Consider the following 18513-nt stretch of genomic DNA (forward strand, 5'->3'; position numbering starts at 1 on the left):
CATTGGCTCTTTGATGTTGCATGGGGTTGGTGTGATGATGGAAAGAGTTGCTTCAACCATGTGTTTTCACCTCTGTTTCTAAAAGGTGAAGGGCAAAATTTCAAATCAAGGAGCAATTTATCTTTAATTAAGGAAAACATAATTAGGCATTATCACATAATTGCTATTACTGATTGAGAAACTCATATTTTCACAACTAGTGACCCATGCTGTATTATGTCTCTGCTGTTTCCTGTATAATAAATCTGTATTTGTGTTTGGCAGCTAGCCAGAAAAATGAAAAGGTAATCAACATGCTTCTCTGCAGTCTGGTCATCAAAATCTCTGACTACACAGATGAATAAATAACAAAGTCAAGTTGTGATGTCCTAACAGAAAACCTTCTTTAGGAATAACTATATTTATCTCCTCTGTCAAGACATCAAATGATACTTGAAACAACCATATACAAAAAGCTTTGCAAAACAGATCAGAAGAACTGTGCTATACACCTGGCATTGAGTTAAAAAACAGTTTAATGTCTCAAGGCACCACCACGGTAGAATTTTTTACCTGCAAGTAATCATCTAATACACTATTATACAGTTAAGGTAATGTATTAATAAATAGCTTGTGCAATTTTGGGAAGCAATCTATAAAGGAATGTTAGATATACAATAGGCACGTACTATAATACAAATAAAAAACAAAATTCCTAGAAAAAGCATGCTGAGCACCTCTTGGTATAGGTTAAGTTTCTTATTCTAAACACTATGTAAATGTTAACTTACAAAAGGTAAAACTAAAATCTTAAAGTAACTGCTTATTTAAACTGATTTTCCTGGGTATTTTCCTCTATGTCACAGGATTATCCTTAGGGACAGAGGACTCTGGTACTTGCTGTAAAGGGCTGTCTTGTTCGTTCAGTTGTGCGTTCAAGTTTTCAGAAGTTAGGAGGGAAGAATTAAAAACTATTTCACTTAAGTCTGATTTTATGGATACCAGATGTGGCTCTTGAAAATTCAATGGTTCTTCTAACACCTGTGTATTTTCTCGTGTCATTCCCATATCTGATGGTGACTTTCGTTTCATTCTTGTGTACGATTTGTCTAAATTCTCCATGCCTTGGTCAGTTTTCTGAAATCGCCCAAAGAACCAGATGAAGAAACCAAACAAAGCAAAAGCCAGCAAACTTGGAATAAAAGCCAGGCATTTGACATCCAGGCTAGAGCCTGTGAACCTGCTGTGCAAGAACATGTCCCCCTCGGCATAGGTCCGGTTCGTCAGTGGGTTGGTGTTATTGGATCTCCACTCCCAAGACAACTTAGTCCTGTTAAGGTCTTTCAAGCTCTCAGAGTCCTTCACTGTGTAGATCTTCTGTCCAGGACCGATATATTGACCATATTCATGAGGTTTGTAAAATATTTGGTTCTTCCACATATTCAGATCCAAGATTAAAACAAGGAAGATAATTCCATAGTTAAACCATTTGCCTGTTTGGAAAAAGAAAGTTCTGTCATCTGACATATCCATTTTAGAAGCAGTACAAATGCCATTATACATTAAAAATACTCAGAGAAAAAGAATGTTTTTTCATTGATCTGTAGAGCAAAGTTGCAAATAATTTTTCACCACAGTCAGTTTTAGGCTGAATATCCCTTAGTATTTCACAATTAGGTCTGGACACAAAACAATTTTGTAACACAAGCACTGAAGAATATCTATTCAATTGATATTACAGTTTGTAAGTGACCAGCTAGTTAGATCACTAGGTGATGTTTTATAGATCAATAAGCCCAAAAAAGCATTAATTCCAGGGCTTTAAAAATATTCATATGGGCATTTTCCATGAAAAGGTCATTATTTGACAGAACCATTTATATTCCAGAAATTGCTGAAGTGACTGAGGTTTTTGAGGTTGGTAATTATGTGAATTTTAAGAGTATATACTTATGTTGTTTGATATACCAATCATGGAGTGCAGATATATTCAGGCATGGGCAATCAGATAAACTGTGATTTATAGAATCACAGTGAGATTCTTGAGAAATAGCAAGGGCTGATTGTAGACTTCAGAGTCTAGCCATCTTAGCTTTTTATATAATCTGTGTCTATGAATGCACATAACAAATTATACTATTCTCACACTCAAAGCATATCTTACATTCTAGCTAGACATAGTTAAGTTGCCACAACCCAAGAACCTGGCAAATCTACATGTCAGGACTAAGTGAAAATACACACATGTATGAAGAATGTTCCAGCTGGTGATGAATTATCTTGGTCTTTGCTGGAATCATATTCAAACATGCTTCAAGTGAAAAAGAAAATGGATCTATCAAATTACTTAGGCTAGTGACTTGCACAGAATTAATGGATTCCAGTTCCTGAAAGTATGTGTGTTCAACCTGTATAATCAGAATTCTTCAGGAGGGTAAGAAGACTAACTTCTTGTATTTGAGAGTTATGTTTAATAGTTCTCTTCGGCTTAGATGAAATAGATTGAAAACAAACAAGAATATTTATTCTCTCATGTTATTGTCACTGTCCAGAAAAAAACTTAAATGAAAAGACCTTACAGACAATCCTGTAATTCCTGAATAACTCTTCTATCAAAGTCAAGTTGGATGGGGCTTTGAGAAAATTACTGTAGAGGTAAGTATCCCTGCTCACATCAGAAGAGCTGGAACAAAATGATCCTCAGGGTTCTTTCCAACTGAAAACATCCTGTGATTTCTCACTGGGATTTTGTTAATTTTATAATTGACATGTTAAAGAAAACTATTTTTTCAGACTATTATGACTACATTCAATAACATTTCTTACTTAAATCAACATCAAGAGACTGAAAGTGATGCTAAAGTATGAGATAATATAACAATACAATGTAGCATGATATTTCCTGTGGATGTTTGCCATGTATTTAATGTTTCTATTTTTCCCATCACACTGTCTTTCAGCAGAAAACACAGGATTCACTGATCAATAGCTGCTGTTAAGCAGAATATAATAGCTGACTTCTTGTTCTTTTCCTCAGCTGGGCACTTAGATGACTCTACCTTACCACCATTTCTTAGGACACAATGGTAATATCATTGTTTTTTATATTCTCACTGTCTGAATATGATTCCACCTTTTTTTTTCCAGAAAACTAGTATTATCCTAGTGGCCTGTAAGTCTAACTTCAGTTTTAGATAAATTGAATATATTATATGATTATATATTACATATCATTATGTATCAATAATGAAATTACGAGCAAAGCTTGAGATTAATTTCTGCTACAGGAAGCCAGGGAATCTTTGCTGAAAGAAAACCTTCTCGGCTCCATTAGAACTCTTTTTAAAAATGATTGTCTATTGCAACTTAATTTTAGCATAGTCATTTTTATAGCAAACTTTAAGTCATATAGCAAGGTTATATAGTAAACAAGCTAGGCAAATTAAAAGTCAATCATAACCTTTGATCTTGCACATGAGCAAGTTCAAGTTTTAAGTTTTCAAATGATCATAATAAATATATTATGAAGGTATAGATATTAATTTTATTTTAAAATGTTTCAAGTTTCATTTCTGATGAAAAGTGACAAGGGAAAATGGACCATCACAATATGAAGTCATTTAACTTGTCTCTTGCCCAGTTTCTGTAGGATTAGTATCACTTTTGCTGTAGGGTCGCCTCTACAATGAAATTTGTGTGGCCAAGAATACTGGCATGTACCTGACCTCACATAGCCCTTTATGGATGGAAAGTGGTTTATTCAAAGACAAAATTTGAAATGGAAGGATGTAAGAGGATCAGCTCTCAAGACTGAAAGGCTAGTCAATCATTCCAGCAAACTGAAAATAATTGTACCCAGTCTTCAATTAAGTTAACAATAAAGAAAGTCGTGGAAAAATAGGTTGTGTCATTCAGTCATGCACTATCTAAAAAGAGACCTGGTTAATAACTTTATAACTTAATACCTTTCACAGCACTGACATTTTACATGCTACATGTAGTATTTGGAGAGTTAGGAATCTGATCTGGTGTATTTGGAAATGTAGTAGAATACTGCAATTTGATGCAACAAAGATCCTCCAAAAGAAAAATTAGACCGAAGAGTGTTAGTGTCCTTGTCAGGCTGTGAAATATAAGCATTGTAGACTATAGCCACTATTTGTGGATGAAAATTCATACCTGTTTTCTGAGAAAGCAGGTCTGTTGAAAAGGATTGTATCCTCCTGGCTAGAACACTCATCAGAAGGGAAACCTTGACTCTACAATAACCTCCACTTGTGGCAGCTTGGACCTGTGTCACAGGACCATGCTCTGGACACCAGCCTGTACAGAACTACCCTCCCTGCTGAAGCTCAACAACTGTGCACTGCACATGAATGCCAGGGTTCTTCTCATTTTGAAAGAACTATGGATTTTCATTTTTCCCTTTTCCAGAAATTCACACATTTTCACTGTCAAGATTTTTGTGCAGTCCCACACACAATATTTGGAATATATCCTGATATTCCAAACCAGCTGCTGATTCTGGAGTAGTTTTATTTTTGTATGCCCACTCTGGAACAGACCATTCATTTCCCAGCAAAAGAAAGCCAGTCCTCAGCAACTATACTGAGGTCAAGAGGTAACATGAAAATTTCACTTAATAAGGCTAGACACAAGCAGCCTCATGCTGTGCAACCACAGCCAGAGGCTAGTGTAGGAAATGTTGATTTAGACTTATATCTCAAAAAAAAATTTGTGTCTAAAACTGCTCAGACACTGCTGTAAAACATTTGAAATGTTCTTCCCATCTTCTGTCACATTAGTGTTATTAGCTAGACACATGCACACAGACAGACCACTCTCAGTTGATCTAAGATGTTAAACCTCTGAGGTTTTTTCACATCTGTGTGCACAGACAGCTTTGTTTTTACCTCTAACCTTTCTGGTTTTGCCCTTGGACTCCCTCAGGCTATTCTGTGCAAGCTTGGGCTGAGTCTAGACATGGTGCTGGTTTAACTTCACAAGCCAGCCATGCTGGGAACTCCCCAGCCATGAAGGTGATGATTTCTCCTTTGGGTGGAAAGGCACTTGGGTCAGATCTGCCCTCAGAAATATGTTATAAACAGCCAGAGAAAACTCCCATTTCTTTTGATACCAAAGCCATTACAATTATCAGTTTGAAAATTATCTGCACACTTGACAGTAGATGCTCTTGGATATCCTGTGCTGCCATGAAAGCGTATGAGGTAGGTCCCCAGTGCCTTTTAACCACAAAAGAATCTGAAGTAACAAAATTTACGTTTAAGTTTTACAAATTACCCTGGGTATTATAGAAACTAGGATACACTATGGATTTTCATAAACATCAGCTTAAAAAGGAAAACACACACTTTGCAATGAACCATCTGTCAAGGGAAATCCAGACGAGCTAAGCAGATGCAGGAATTCAAATTATTTTTTATTAAAATAAACTGGTTATCAAAACAGAATGAAAATATTTAATACTCAGTAGATGCTTGCAAGGAGTTCCTAGTTGCAAAGAAATGAGAGTAAAATGAGGTACTCAGTTACCAGTAAAAATAAGATAAGCTTTCCATAGTAAATTTAAAATTTTACTGAAGCATATCAGCTAGAGTCAGGACATGTTAATTCAATATTACTGCCAACATTGAGAAATCACAAGTTAAGCCTAAGAAAGCATAAAGTTGCTAGTTCAAAGTAGTTAAAATAATATACCTAGTAGTGTTGTATTTATCTGCCTTTTAGACACTGAATTATGTAGAAGCAAACTTTAAATTTTTTTTCTTGGCAGTCATGATCTTTATTTTATGAAAGCTGGAATTGTCATTTAGTCACTCTATTCAGGAGACAAGTCTTTAAGAAAAAATAATAAAGAAAGGAAAAGAGAAGAAAAAGAAAAAAGAAAAAGAAAGGAAAGAAGAAAAAAGGAAAAGGAAAAGGAAAAGGAAAAGGAAAAGGAAAAGGAAAAGGAAAAGGAAAAGGAAAAGGAAAAGGAAAAAAAGAAAAAAAAGAAAAAGAAAAAGAAAAAGAAAAAGAAAAAGAAAAAGAAAAAGAAAAAGAAAAAGAAAAAGAAAAAGAAAAAGAAATAGAAAAAGAAAAAGAAAAAAAGAAAGCAACTGTCTTAACACTTGTGATGAAATCAGGAGAACTGGCAACACAGAGCATGTAACAGAAATTCTTCATCTGTGCAGAACTTGCTCAAATCCATTAAGGATAAACCAACAGAATGGTGGCTTAAAATCCTTGAGTCCTTGGAATGTCACTTTCCTTAGAGCTGTTCCTTCCTGAGAACATTGCTTATTTGGAAAAACAATATTGAATAGGGCTGCTTTTATTTATATCAATCAACAGTGACTAAAAAAAGTCTGTGGAAGAACTAATAAAGGATAAAATTGGCCAGGAAAAGGATGGCAAATGTTACTTCAGCCATGCTTTCTTTCCTCTTGCTACTATGGAGAAAATGGTTTCTAGTTTCTAAAAATTAGAGCACAGGTCATAGATTTTCAGACTGAATTTGTCTATATAGCTAGTACTAAAATAAATGTTTTTCAGGCTTCAGTGTTAATTTCCATCTTGCTCTGTGTTTAAATTCTCTGTAAAATTTAAGTTCTGTGGTTAAATTCAACATTCTGGATTCAGTGTATTAGACAGGGCTTAACTAGAGCTGCTTCCCTGTCATTACCATTGTCCTACCCCCATGTCACCTGCTGCAGTTGCATCCACGTGCATCATTTTTGCTTGGATTACATTAATCTTGACTTTATATATCATCTATATCTATATCTATATCTATATCTATATCTATATCTATATCTATATCTATATCTAATCTATCTAAATCCAGTTTTTTTCTTTTATTAGACCTTGATTTGAGTAGAATATTGAAGTATCTACACAACCAGTCACTAGAGCTTGAAAACTATCCAACATGATGCCCTAACCTAGGACAAGAACTGATGGCAAGAACAGATGGTTCAAGCACAACTTACCCAAAGGGAGGTTCTTGTGCCATGTGTTAGGGCTGTTTATTAGATCTCCTAAAGGGTGGTGCAGCACTGAGATAAAACAGGCACTCAGTAGACAGGATACGTGATGTGCAGTCAAATGGATTGATTTGTCTAGTGAATCTAATAAATGGATCTTGTTAATGCTGAGCAGGGAAAAATTTTCCTCAGCCTTCATTCATTATCTCATCCTCATTAAAAGAATGCCTTCTCACTAGAAAATCAGAAAGGACTCCAGTCCTCTCTGCAGAAGACTATGATGCATAAATATTGGTTTTATTTTGTTGGCCTGTTTTCAAACAGCAGCACTGCTGGCGGTTGCATTTCTGATCACTAATTTATGTTTTTCACTCTGGTTTATTCTTTGATTATCCCTGATTATCATCAATGTCCCTGTCTCTTCTACAATGCAAAACTGTTCCTCGCTTTTCATTTCCTCTTCTATTACCCATTAATTATATGCCAAGTTTCTGTATCTGGTTACACAGCCCAACCTACCATGCCTCAGTCATTTTTCCTGTTTCTCTGTGCATCCATTTCATTGCTTTTCCTTTTACAATGAAATAAGTATTACATCTGGGAACCTTGTGGGACTGAGCCCCTCCAAATTCATTCCCTAGTCTTGAGAAAAAGGAAAAAAAAAATATTTTTTGCTATCCCTGCCTGAATTCCATTCCTGTAATTCACGTAAAATATTTGATGCTTAAACTGTATTTTTTTCCTCTGTTCCTTTCTCTTTTTGTTCATTTGGGAGAGAAAAATGTGTTCATCACATACACATCATATCTCCTTTCATCCTACACCTTCTAGTCACTAGCCATCATTTACTTTATCCTGTTCCATGAACCACTAATGGCTCCAATGGTCTCCCTCAGATATGTACCAGCTCTTCTTTCTCCTTGCTGGCTGGCTGTTCTCTGTCAGCATTCCAGCAGGGACCTACCTTCAATTTTGAAAAACTTTCTATCCCTTCATCTTTAATACCTGCTGGCCCATTTGCCTTCCCTCATTCAATAGCCAACTTAGGTAACTTCTGCACTATTTTTATCTTCTTTTCTGTTTTTTAATCTCATTTCTGTGTTCTCTGCTGAAAACACTTTTTCTGAGGCCCCATTCAGTCTGCCTCAACTCAGTGCTGGTGTCATTCTTTCCTTGACACATTTTCTTCCCTAGGCTTTAGCTGTCTGCTGAGTTTGTGACTCACCTGCTAACTCCTGGCCTTATGTTTGTATCATCTCTGAATGCTCCTTTTGTCCCTGGTCTGCAGGAGTTTATTTTGCTTGTCCTTGGTTGCCCTCATCTATCTTATTTCTGTGTGACATCATGCGCTGTGACTTTTTATATTAGCAGTTAAAGACCCCTGCCAATTCCCACCTGCATTCTTCTGTTATCCATTATTATCCATCTCTTCTCAATGCAGAGAGAGGAGATATACTCGTTTTGTATAGCTTGAAGGTAAAATGAAAATATTTATCCCTATTTAACCTTCTTCTCTTTTTCATTCCCTACTGTTATTAAAATACTGACTCACAGTATGCAAGGATCAGGTACTTTCTATCTATATGTATCATCCATTTGAATCACTGCAATTCTATTTTATTTGAGGTTATTTAACTGTCTGCTTCTTGTTAGATGACTGATGGAAGTAGAGTTATGAGTGGCCTTTGCCAGATGAGAATGACCGAAGTTATGAAAAGATATTAGCATAAATCATAGCAAAGGCAGCTGAAAGCATAAGAGATTTGAAGATGAAATAAGCTGCTAATTTCCCTGAGAGAGTAATTTTAGATAAAAGATGTCTGAAGTTATATTATGTATTACTTATTGTCACAAGAAGTTGCTGAAACCCGTGAAAAACAGCAGGCCTCTCTGATTTGCAAGATATTTCATCTCATTTCCTTAAGGTGGTTATATATGGGGAATATGGATATGAACAGATAATGAGATAGAAAAAAGTCTGGGACACACACAAAAATACATATTTAGGGTCATAATATTACACATTTATTACACAGAAGCAGTTCACTGTGTGACTGTGTCACAATTTGTAAGACTACCTACCTGTGATATGTATGTGATACTCCTCTTTCAGTATCTTTTGGAAATAAGGTACTTTGAATTGCATGTGTGCAGAGGGCAAGCCTGGAAGATTCACTTCAACATCACCCATAAAATGTGGAAACTCCCAGTCCTGTTGAAAAAGAAAAATAGGAGCCTAAAAGTAAGCTTTCATGGTACATTTTTGCCTTTAAAATGGCTTAAATTAACAAAACAGAAATATTCTAGATTTAAGCCTCCATTATTGGATGTTCTTACTTTAAATTTGACTAACCCACTTGAAATAGAATAACTTATTACAATAGAATTTTTACCTCAGCTCCATGTAATTATCTGTATAAAAGCTCACTTCAGAATGGCAGTATTGAACCCACCTTACCAGCTGACAGTACAAAACAGAATAAGGATAACAACTTATTTAATACCTGGCTATTCTAAGAATACCTATATAAAAATCTTGCTATGCTACTTCCTCTTGATAACTTGGTAAATAGTATACAGGTATGAAATTGGCAAAGAAGGCCTGAGCCTTTCAAACACTACATATATCTGTATTCTATTTGTTCAGCTTACAGAGTGTTTTCTGTATTTTGCCTTCATACATTTAAATACACAATCCCTGCATGTGCAGGTCCTTCAGCATAGTCTGCCTGAATCAACCCAAGCACAGTTTTCTCCACTACCATATTTCAGCTGACAAGGGGATGCTGGAAAAGTGGAAGCTCTTACCTAGCATTATGCATATTTTGGTAGTGTGTGATACCCCAGCAGAGGAAGAGCTGCATTTAAAGGAATTTTTCGCTTGGTTATCTGTACCCACCATCAGTCACTTGAAGTATGATTGCATGGCTCGTTAGAGCCCAAACTGAAAGCAATAGTGCTAGAATCAGGATGATTACTGCCAGTGTCATTACTCTGTGCACTGCAGATTGTTGATGATCTCCTGTTTCAAACACACTGCCCCTGTTCCCATGCACACTCCTGGATTTGTATCCAACAAGCTAGTGCAACAAGCACCTGAATTGCTAAAAATAAAATAAAGGAATCCAAAATGTGAAGAACTCTGTGAGTGAGCTGTGATTCCTTCACATTAAAACCATTCCAGCACAGCCATTTCCCCATGAGAACCAATTCTATTATTTAATTTTCAGTTTATAAAGTGTCCTTACAGAATAATAAAAAAATTTTTAAATATTCATCACAAATAATCATCTACTAAATCGGGAGGAGCTGTTGACTCCCTCAAAGGCAGAGTGGCCCTGCAGAGAGACTTTGGCACATCAGAGAGCTGGGCAATCACCAACTGTATGAAGTTTAACAAAGACAAGTACCATATTCTGTCCCTGCAGGAGGACAACCCTGGATACACAGACTGGGGAGTGCAACACTGGAAAGAAGTACTGGAGAAAGGGACCTGGGGGTCATGGTTCATAGGAAGTTGAATTTGAGTCAGCAGTGTCCTGGTAGCCAGAAGGGTCATCTGTGTCCTGGGGGACATCAGGGACAGCATCACCAGCCAGGCAAAGGAGGGGATTGTCCTGCTCTGCACTGGGGCAGCCTCACCTTCAGTGCTAGGGACAGTTTTGGAGGCCACAGTACAAGACAGATGTAAAGCTATTAGGAAGGGTACAAAGGAGGGCAACACAGATGGTGAAGGGCCTTGAGGGAAAACCATTTGAGGAGTGTCTGAGGTTACTTGGTCTGTGCAGCCTGGAGGAGACTGAGGGGAGAGCTCACTGCAGTCTGCAACATCCTTGTGAGGGGAAGAGAAGGGGCAGGCTCTGATCTCTGCTCTGTGGTGACCAGTGGCTGGACCTGAGGGAATGGCCTGGAGCTGAGTCAGGGGAGGTTTAGGTTGGATATCAGGAAAAGATTTCTCACCCAGAGAGTGGCTGGGCACTGGAACAGGATCACCAAAGAATTGGTCACAGCACCAGCCTGAGAGAGTTCAAGAAGTGTTTGGACAATGATGTCAGGCACTTGGGGCTGTCCAGAACAGAGTCAGAAGTTGTTCTTCTGGGAACTTTAAACTGAGGATATTCCATGATTATATGAGCTCTGAAAGATTAATCACTATATATAATTTAACTTCCAAGACTTGCTAAGCTCTTCAACATTTTCTACAATAGAAGGGAAATGGAAGAGTTTTATGAGTTGGGAATAGCACAGCCTGATGACCAACAGCTGATTTGTGCTAACTATTTGTGATAACTGACTTAAGTGGATTAACAGGAGGGCAAGCAAGGAAAAAATATGACACCCTTTGCCTGGTTTTTACTGTTCACAGAAATGCAAACAGTGCCAATTTACAGATGTTGGAGATAAGAGAAATAAGGATGCTCTCCTTTTGCCTTATCACTAATGCAGCACATGCTCTCCTGGTAATACATGCCCAACTGCACAGTGCCTTACTCTGCATCTGTAGACATCCCCCTGCAAAGGGTAGGGATTCAAAAAATGCCCAGAGACAAAAAATTTATGCATGCACACTTTCAGTTCACAGTTTCTAATATACATCTCTGGACTGGTGCCTCTTGTAAACCCATATATAGCCTCACACAGGAATAAATAGGAAGAAATACATTACATATTCCTGAAAATAAATGAATGAAGAATTGTGAACTCTGCATTAGTTATAAGCAAACATGGGTCTATAAATCTGGCCTCCTGTTTCTGCCTTGCCCCAAGGCTCCTAGAGTGCCTTTTGCTGATTTACAGATAAAATTCCATCATGCAGAATTTTGTACTGGTCTGTGTCCCTGCATCCAAGTCTTTTATTAAAAAGAATTTTTTCTGATCTAGATGAGTATTACCTGATAATAACATTTTCTACATATATGCCCCATACTATATGAAGCACACCTGAATTGTATCATGACCCTTATTACACTGAGGCACTGCAATATGGTGTGGGCATAACTAGAGGGATGGGAACAGGCTGGTGCTGCAGACCTCACAGCTATTAAAAACTCACTGGTGTTCAGCTAAAGAAATGCTGGCCTGGGCTGGGCAAAACTAGTTTTAGGGGTAACAAGGAGAACCAAGAAGTGTCTCACACAAGACACTACCTGTAAAACCTATCTGTAACATGGAGCTTCAGATCAAGGAGGAAACAGCAAGGTCTAAATGTGTTACCAAAGTAAAAACAGTCCCAAGCAGCTTCCAGCATAAGAATAGAGAAACCATTATGATGAAGATCATAGCCTTCCCAGCAAAGGACTCCAGATACCAATGACATGTCATAATGCCCCCACTGAGCCCCATCAGACTGAAACTGCAGGACAAGACCTGCAGGAACAGAGGGAGGGTGGACAAAACACCAGGAAAAGCAATAGAAACTAAGAAATGTGTGTGTAGGAATTTAGGCAATATTATTATTATTATTATTATTACTAATACTAATACTGAAACTTCTTTCTCCACAGAAGTATTCTTTTCTGTAATGATTAGATCTCAGCTAATAAGGATTTATGGATTACACTGTTTAAATTCAATACTAATAATTAAATCCTGGCTTTATATATAAAGGTCCTTTCTCACCCATAAATTCAAACATTCAAAATGCTATTTAACACCTTTATCAGAATATTTATAAAGTCTTTTCTTTAAGAACAGTCCCATGAAATTACAGAAATAAAATAATTTTTAAAAGCCACCAACAAAAAAATGTATTTAAAGCAATTTTAAGACAAGAAAACTAAATAATGACTTAAACCTACTGACTTCCATGGAAGTCATTACAGATGCAGCAGTTAGGAAAATAGAGATTTAAGTTTGGGATTAAATAGCCTTTGGAGCTTCATTTGACTCACAGTTTTGGTAAGTGTGAATGTCAACTGTCCACAGAGAGACATTATCACCTGCAGAAACATATCTGTAATGTTATTACTGTGTCAAAGAATAGTAGATTATTATACATTTTCAGGCTAATGCCAATATCAGGCTGCCAAATCCAAACCAAACAAAGTGGCCATTTTACTATTTAGATTCTAAGAAAAGGTTGTCCAAAATATTTTGAATAGTTTTTTGGTATTTTTTCTTACTGACAGCAAAAAGACAACTTAATTTCAGCAATATCTAGAAAACTATTCTCCTAAGAAAAGCAAGACACCTTTTAGATATATTCCACTTCACTTGTTAGCAGCTACACGAATAGAGCAATGTTCAAGCCCATAAATCCAAACATTTCCCAATCTGGGACTTAGCTCAGGCCTGCAGCATATTTCCCTACACAGTGTTTTTTCTCTGTGGCCTCTGATACCAGTCTGTATTCACCACTGGGACATGAGTGTCATGCGTTACATTCTTAAAATCTTCAGCTCAAAATTATGCAAAGTTCCCTTGATCAGCTTTAGTCCTTCTTGCTGAGGTGCCTGATTCTGCCATTTCTGGGATCTCATTAGGAACTGGGCCCAAAATACCATATTTAGAATGCACTGCAGAATTTTAAAAATAAAGCTGTACAAATATACTGTTAGTTCATATATGTACCTTTCATACTGCATGGACAGATTGTTACTCCTTTAAATCCACCAGCACCAAATTTGTCATATTCATTTACTTCAGGGGTTCCCAGCCTGTGGGGATGGGACTGCAGCATACATCTGCTCATTGTGGGGAGATGTAGCCAACTCAGAGCCAGCAGCCTTAAATCATCTGCAGAGGTCTCTGACCTCAGCAGAAAGTTTTGTGGCATGTGCAAATCAAATAAGGTTATTGCCTCATTTCACTCCAGTCATTGAGGAAAGGGCAGCCAGAGGATGAATTTAAGATCACTGAGGGCCTCATCCTAGTGGTGCTATGGGCAGAGAGCATCTCTGATTTCTGTCAGCTTCCTCATTAAATGCAGAAGCACAGAAAAACCTGAGATGATCATGGTATTTTGATTCTCTTCCCTTTGGTTCTAGCTACCCAGAGCAAACAGATGCACATACTCTCTGCTGCAATACCAGGTGTTAGTTTAAGACCCTACAGTGCAGCTGGCAGAACCAGTTTCATACCTCTTTAAGTGAAGACATTTTTAGCAATGGTAACTGAGCATCAAAGCCATACTTCCTGATACGACCTGGCCACCTTCTGCCATTGCCTGAGGAAAATAGAAGGCATTTCCTGGGCAGCCCTGTCCTGACCTCAAGGCAGGACACACAGCTGCCCAGGAGCATATTGGCAATGCCCAGGGTCATGGTTTGGTGCAGGATTGGTCCTTGGTGGTTTTTGTTGCAGGTTCTGGGCCACGTCTCCAGAGCCCAGAGGATGAGGAGCAGCTGCTGGCAGGATCAAGTCAGGATCTGGGAATCTGAGGATCTGTCTGGGAAGGGAATGCTAGCCCTCAGCTATCCACATCCCATGCATCATGCACACATAACCCCACATGCCTCAGCCAAAAGTCTCTTTCCACACAGGGAAAAATGCCACAGAAAAGGTGGGACTATGATTAGAAAACACTAATAGTGAACAAATGTGCCGCGGTTTTATCTCTCTTCCTGTTTGAATGTAGCTCCTGGTATGTTCAGTAAATATGAAACAACACTTAGAAAAATATAAACACTGTTCAGATATAATAGGGAATTAGGAATAATGCACACTGGATATTTCTGCTTTAAGTAGTGATGACATATGCTATATTTAATGCTATGAACACACTCATACTTTAAATGTCTCAAAACAATAAATAAAACCAAGGTAGGAACTGAGAAAATGCATATATGAATGTGTATATATGTTTGAGAAACTGCCTACAGCATTTTAAATTTATTTATTAAAAACTTTTTAAGGTGAAGATTGTCTTCAGCTATCTTTGCATCTTAGAACATGATGGACACAGACATCATGAGGAAATTTCAGGAGATGCAATGTTTTTGTACGTTTGCAAGAGTTTGAAGCAAGCAATGAACAGCCAGAATTCAGAGACAAAGCCCCAGTTTCTCTGAGGTTGCATCTAGTTTTATTGCAGTGCTGCAACTTGCAGTAATGTCTACAGCTGAGATCTCTGTGAGCTGCTAAAAATGCAAATATATTTGTAATATTTCATTCAAATATAGGTAAGAAAGGAAGTCAGCAGCCATGACTAGAACTCACTTTCATGCTTGTGAGATCAAACTTACTTCTCACCTTCTGACCTGTTCTTTGAAAAAGAGAGAAAGAAAGTTTGATAGGTAGTGTTTGTTTTAGCCCTTTTGTTTTGTTAAACAAAAAATTACATCTACTCTTAATGTTACCTCCTGCATACCTGAATGGCTTCAGTGGGGCTGCTTAGTTCCCACAGTGAAAGATGGCATGTTATTCTTCAGACCTCCTCCTTAGTGTTGGCACTGTCAGTGCTAATCTCTTCACAGTTTTCAAGTTCAGACACTTTTATTTCATCTTGTCATCTGTTTTTGTTTCACCTGTCTGGATTGTTACTGACAATAATGATAACAAAACCCCTTCAGGAACTGTTGCATGAAGTCCATTATTGAAGACACTGCTTCACCTTTTATCACTCAGTGTTGATTTAAATAATTTAAAATATGGGAAAACCACTGCAGTGGTGGAATAGCTGCTCTGGTTGAGATCCAAGCTGCAGAGACAGAAGTCTGAAGACAACTCCCAGGACCACGTAAGCATATACCATAAATGTATATAAAGGCTCTCCCTGCACTATATGGCAATGCAAGGCATGAACATACACACAACCATGCTGTTGTTCTCCATCATTTTTGTGCTCTTCCCTCCTCAGCCTTTGCTTAGCTTCTTCAAGCTCCTGGCCTTTCTCTAGAAGAAACACTGAAAATCTTTGGTTTTTTTCCCTTTCATTTGAGAGAATGATAATGAGACAGCAATAACTCCATCTATGAGAGAGCAGTAATGTATGCTTGGCCTTGAACGACCTCTTCCATTAAAAAATCATTACAGAATACTTTGGTCTCTTATCTGTTCCTGCTTACTTAAAGGCAACAATTACCAGGTCACATGGGATCCAAACAAGCCCTTTGCATTCTGCACTCTATACTCTTTGCACTTTGAATCTACACATTAATGGAATTTAGCATAGACAAAGCTGTGTATTCACATGTCCTCAAAACAGTACCATTTGTTACTGAACTGTCTGAACTGGTATTCAGCCTTTCCACAGGAAGCTCAAAGTAATCTTACTATTTCAGTCCACCTAAAATAAGGAATGCTTGCATTTCACTGAAAGTTGCATATCTATGCCTGATTCATGACAGATGGCACCTCCTTCTCTTCCTCCTGTGACTATGGCTTGGGTATCATCATCTATTCACTCCTCAGAACCTTGTAGTGCTCTGATACTGCAGACCTGTTTTGCATAACATGTCACAGATATGAAGATTCCTACCAAACCCCACAGCTGAAATGTTTATTAAAGCTCTTATCATCTGCTGTTGAGTTACATTGGCACCTTTCCTACTGATCTTCATGTGTGCTGTTCTACACTGAAACAGAAATGCTGCTGCAAAGACCTAACCTGTTTTTTGATCATGACATTCTTCTCTTTCCTACAGTAAAGTACAGGCTGCTTCCTTTCATTCAAATTATTTTATATCTTTCAATATCCTATGTAGAGACTGTCCACATGACAGCTGCTCCTTCAATCAGTCTATATAATTCAGGCTATAATTTTTTTCTCTATTTAGAGATTTTTTTTCTCCTGTGCAGTTCTCTACCAGATGAAGAGCTTTATCCTGTCTCATTCTTCTTTGTACGTCTCTTTTGCATGACAAAACATTAGGATGTCATGAATCAGGTATCCTGGCTTACCTGTCATCCTGACCAATAAAGTTGCTATTGCTTGTAGCCATCTGTCTAAGCGGTTATAACTTGGGTATTTTCTTTAGCACTGAAATTCTCTAGGACTGGAGCTGTATTCTGGCTGTCTTTAAGCATTATCTAGCACAGCCCTGCTCTGGTCCTTAGTGATAATTGCCAGTCTCTTGATAGGACAAATACTGCTAGTAGTGTGAAGAGTGAATGGCTATCCATTAATTTTCTTACATTAGGAACAAATTGTGATTGAAAGCAAGCCATTGCACAAGAAAGGACAGACACTAGAAGGTCTCAAAAACTTTTGTTCCTCAAACCTTGAGGAACAACAGTGGTCACATTTTCCTGCTGAGGGCAATGATTGTTCCGTCCTACAGCTACCCTCTAAATACTTACAACAACAGGAGCAAGGTGAAACCCCTTTGTCTATTCACAAGGTGTGGCAGGACACATAAAGCACAGTCTCTGTGCACTAACACCCAGGATGTCCTAGGAGCAAGTCTACCAGTTTTTCCATCAGGCAAATGTGAAGTCTCATACAACCAAGATGACACTCCAAGGTTCTTCTTCATTGTAAATCACTCTCATGTGTTGAACAACTATTCACAACTCCTGGCAATGCTGATTAAAAACATTATACTCAAATGTTCTTTGATTTTCTTTTTTTTTTTTTTTTTTTTTTTTTTGCCTCCATTTTCTGTAAGCTTTTACTCTTTTACTGTCTCACTCATGTCTGACCTCAGTTGAGCTTATTATCTATCAGATAATCCATCAGAATGAGATATACCAGTGAAAACTTTTCCAGTTACTTCTTGAGTCTGTTAAGCTGCTAAACAGTGTCAATATTACAATATTGTGTATCTGTAAAAGACAAAGAAATCAGCACCAATAAAGCAACTGTCTCTTGTTCTCTACTTGAAACCTCCCTAAACCCCAGCCAGTTGTAATGGTTTTTCTAACTACCTCTGTGATACACTTTATGAAAGTCATTTGTGCAGTGAACAGGAGAAATGAACATTCACTAATAATACACAATTCTTATATTTACACATTTACTAAGACTACATCCTACTGTCAAGGGAAATCATGACAGAAGAGTAGATCTTTCTTGTACCCTAGAAAACCAAATATCTGACTATGAGGTGGAGAATAAAAATAAATTTAAAATATATTGCTGTATAATCATCTTCAACAATATCAGAACATTGCAGATGTACATGCAATGAAACATGTACCACTGCATTGTAGGATATATAGCCACACTGCAGCTGAACAGTAAAATGGTATCTGGGGCATTTCAGGATTTGTAAACACTGCTAATGCTGTTTGTACCTATTTGAGAACAGCAAGCTCTATGAAGGGAGCTAAAGTAATTTTTCATTAAGACAACTGTCTCCAGATAACTTCAGTTGTATTAAAATGTATATTATTCCTTCTCTTTCCAAATATCCACACACATGAATTTGCTTGCTGCCTGATATTTAAATTTTAACAGTGTTTTTTAGTGTTGCTTAAACCTGAGAAGAGACACAGTAAAATACCTGAGCAGGTATTTCCTCACTATAAGCTTTGCAACACAATAAAAATGGTGTTATAAAAATAAAGAGCATCTAGAGCATGAGGATTACTGTGTGTTGTTCACACAGTAGGTGGAAAGTAAATCAGCTGTATCAATGTTAGAAACGGATGACTGAGGAGCCATTCT

The 18513-nt window shown here is 37.5% G+C and overlaps 1 protein-coding gene across 4 annotated transcripts in view; it reads right to left on the bottom strand.

The window, feature by feature from the left end:
- Positions 1–497: 497 nt before the first annotated feature.
- TMEM117 (transmembrane protein 117) overlaps positions 498–18513 on the bottom strand; it is a 175913-nt gene continuing 157897 nt past the window's right edge. For all 4 annotated transcript variants that reach the window (XM_079304154.1, XM_079304153.1, XM_079304155.1 and 1 more), the window contains 2 exons: positions 9048–9177; positions 498–1472 (listed from right to left, as the gene is read on the bottom strand). In XM_079304154.1, coding sequence (XP_079160280.1) covers positions 835–1472; positions 9048–9177 — 768 coding nt within the window. In that variant the 3' untranslated portion in view covers positions 498–834. The remainder of the gene's footprint in view (positions 1473–9047; positions 9178–18513) is intronic.

Source organism: Erithacus rubecula (genome assembly GCF_903797595.1).
Source record: "Erithacus rubecula genome assembly, chromosome: 4".
Classification (NCBI taxonomy): domain Eukaryota; kingdom Metazoa; phylum Chordata; class Aves; order Passeriformes; family Muscicapidae; genus Erithacus; species Erithacus rubecula.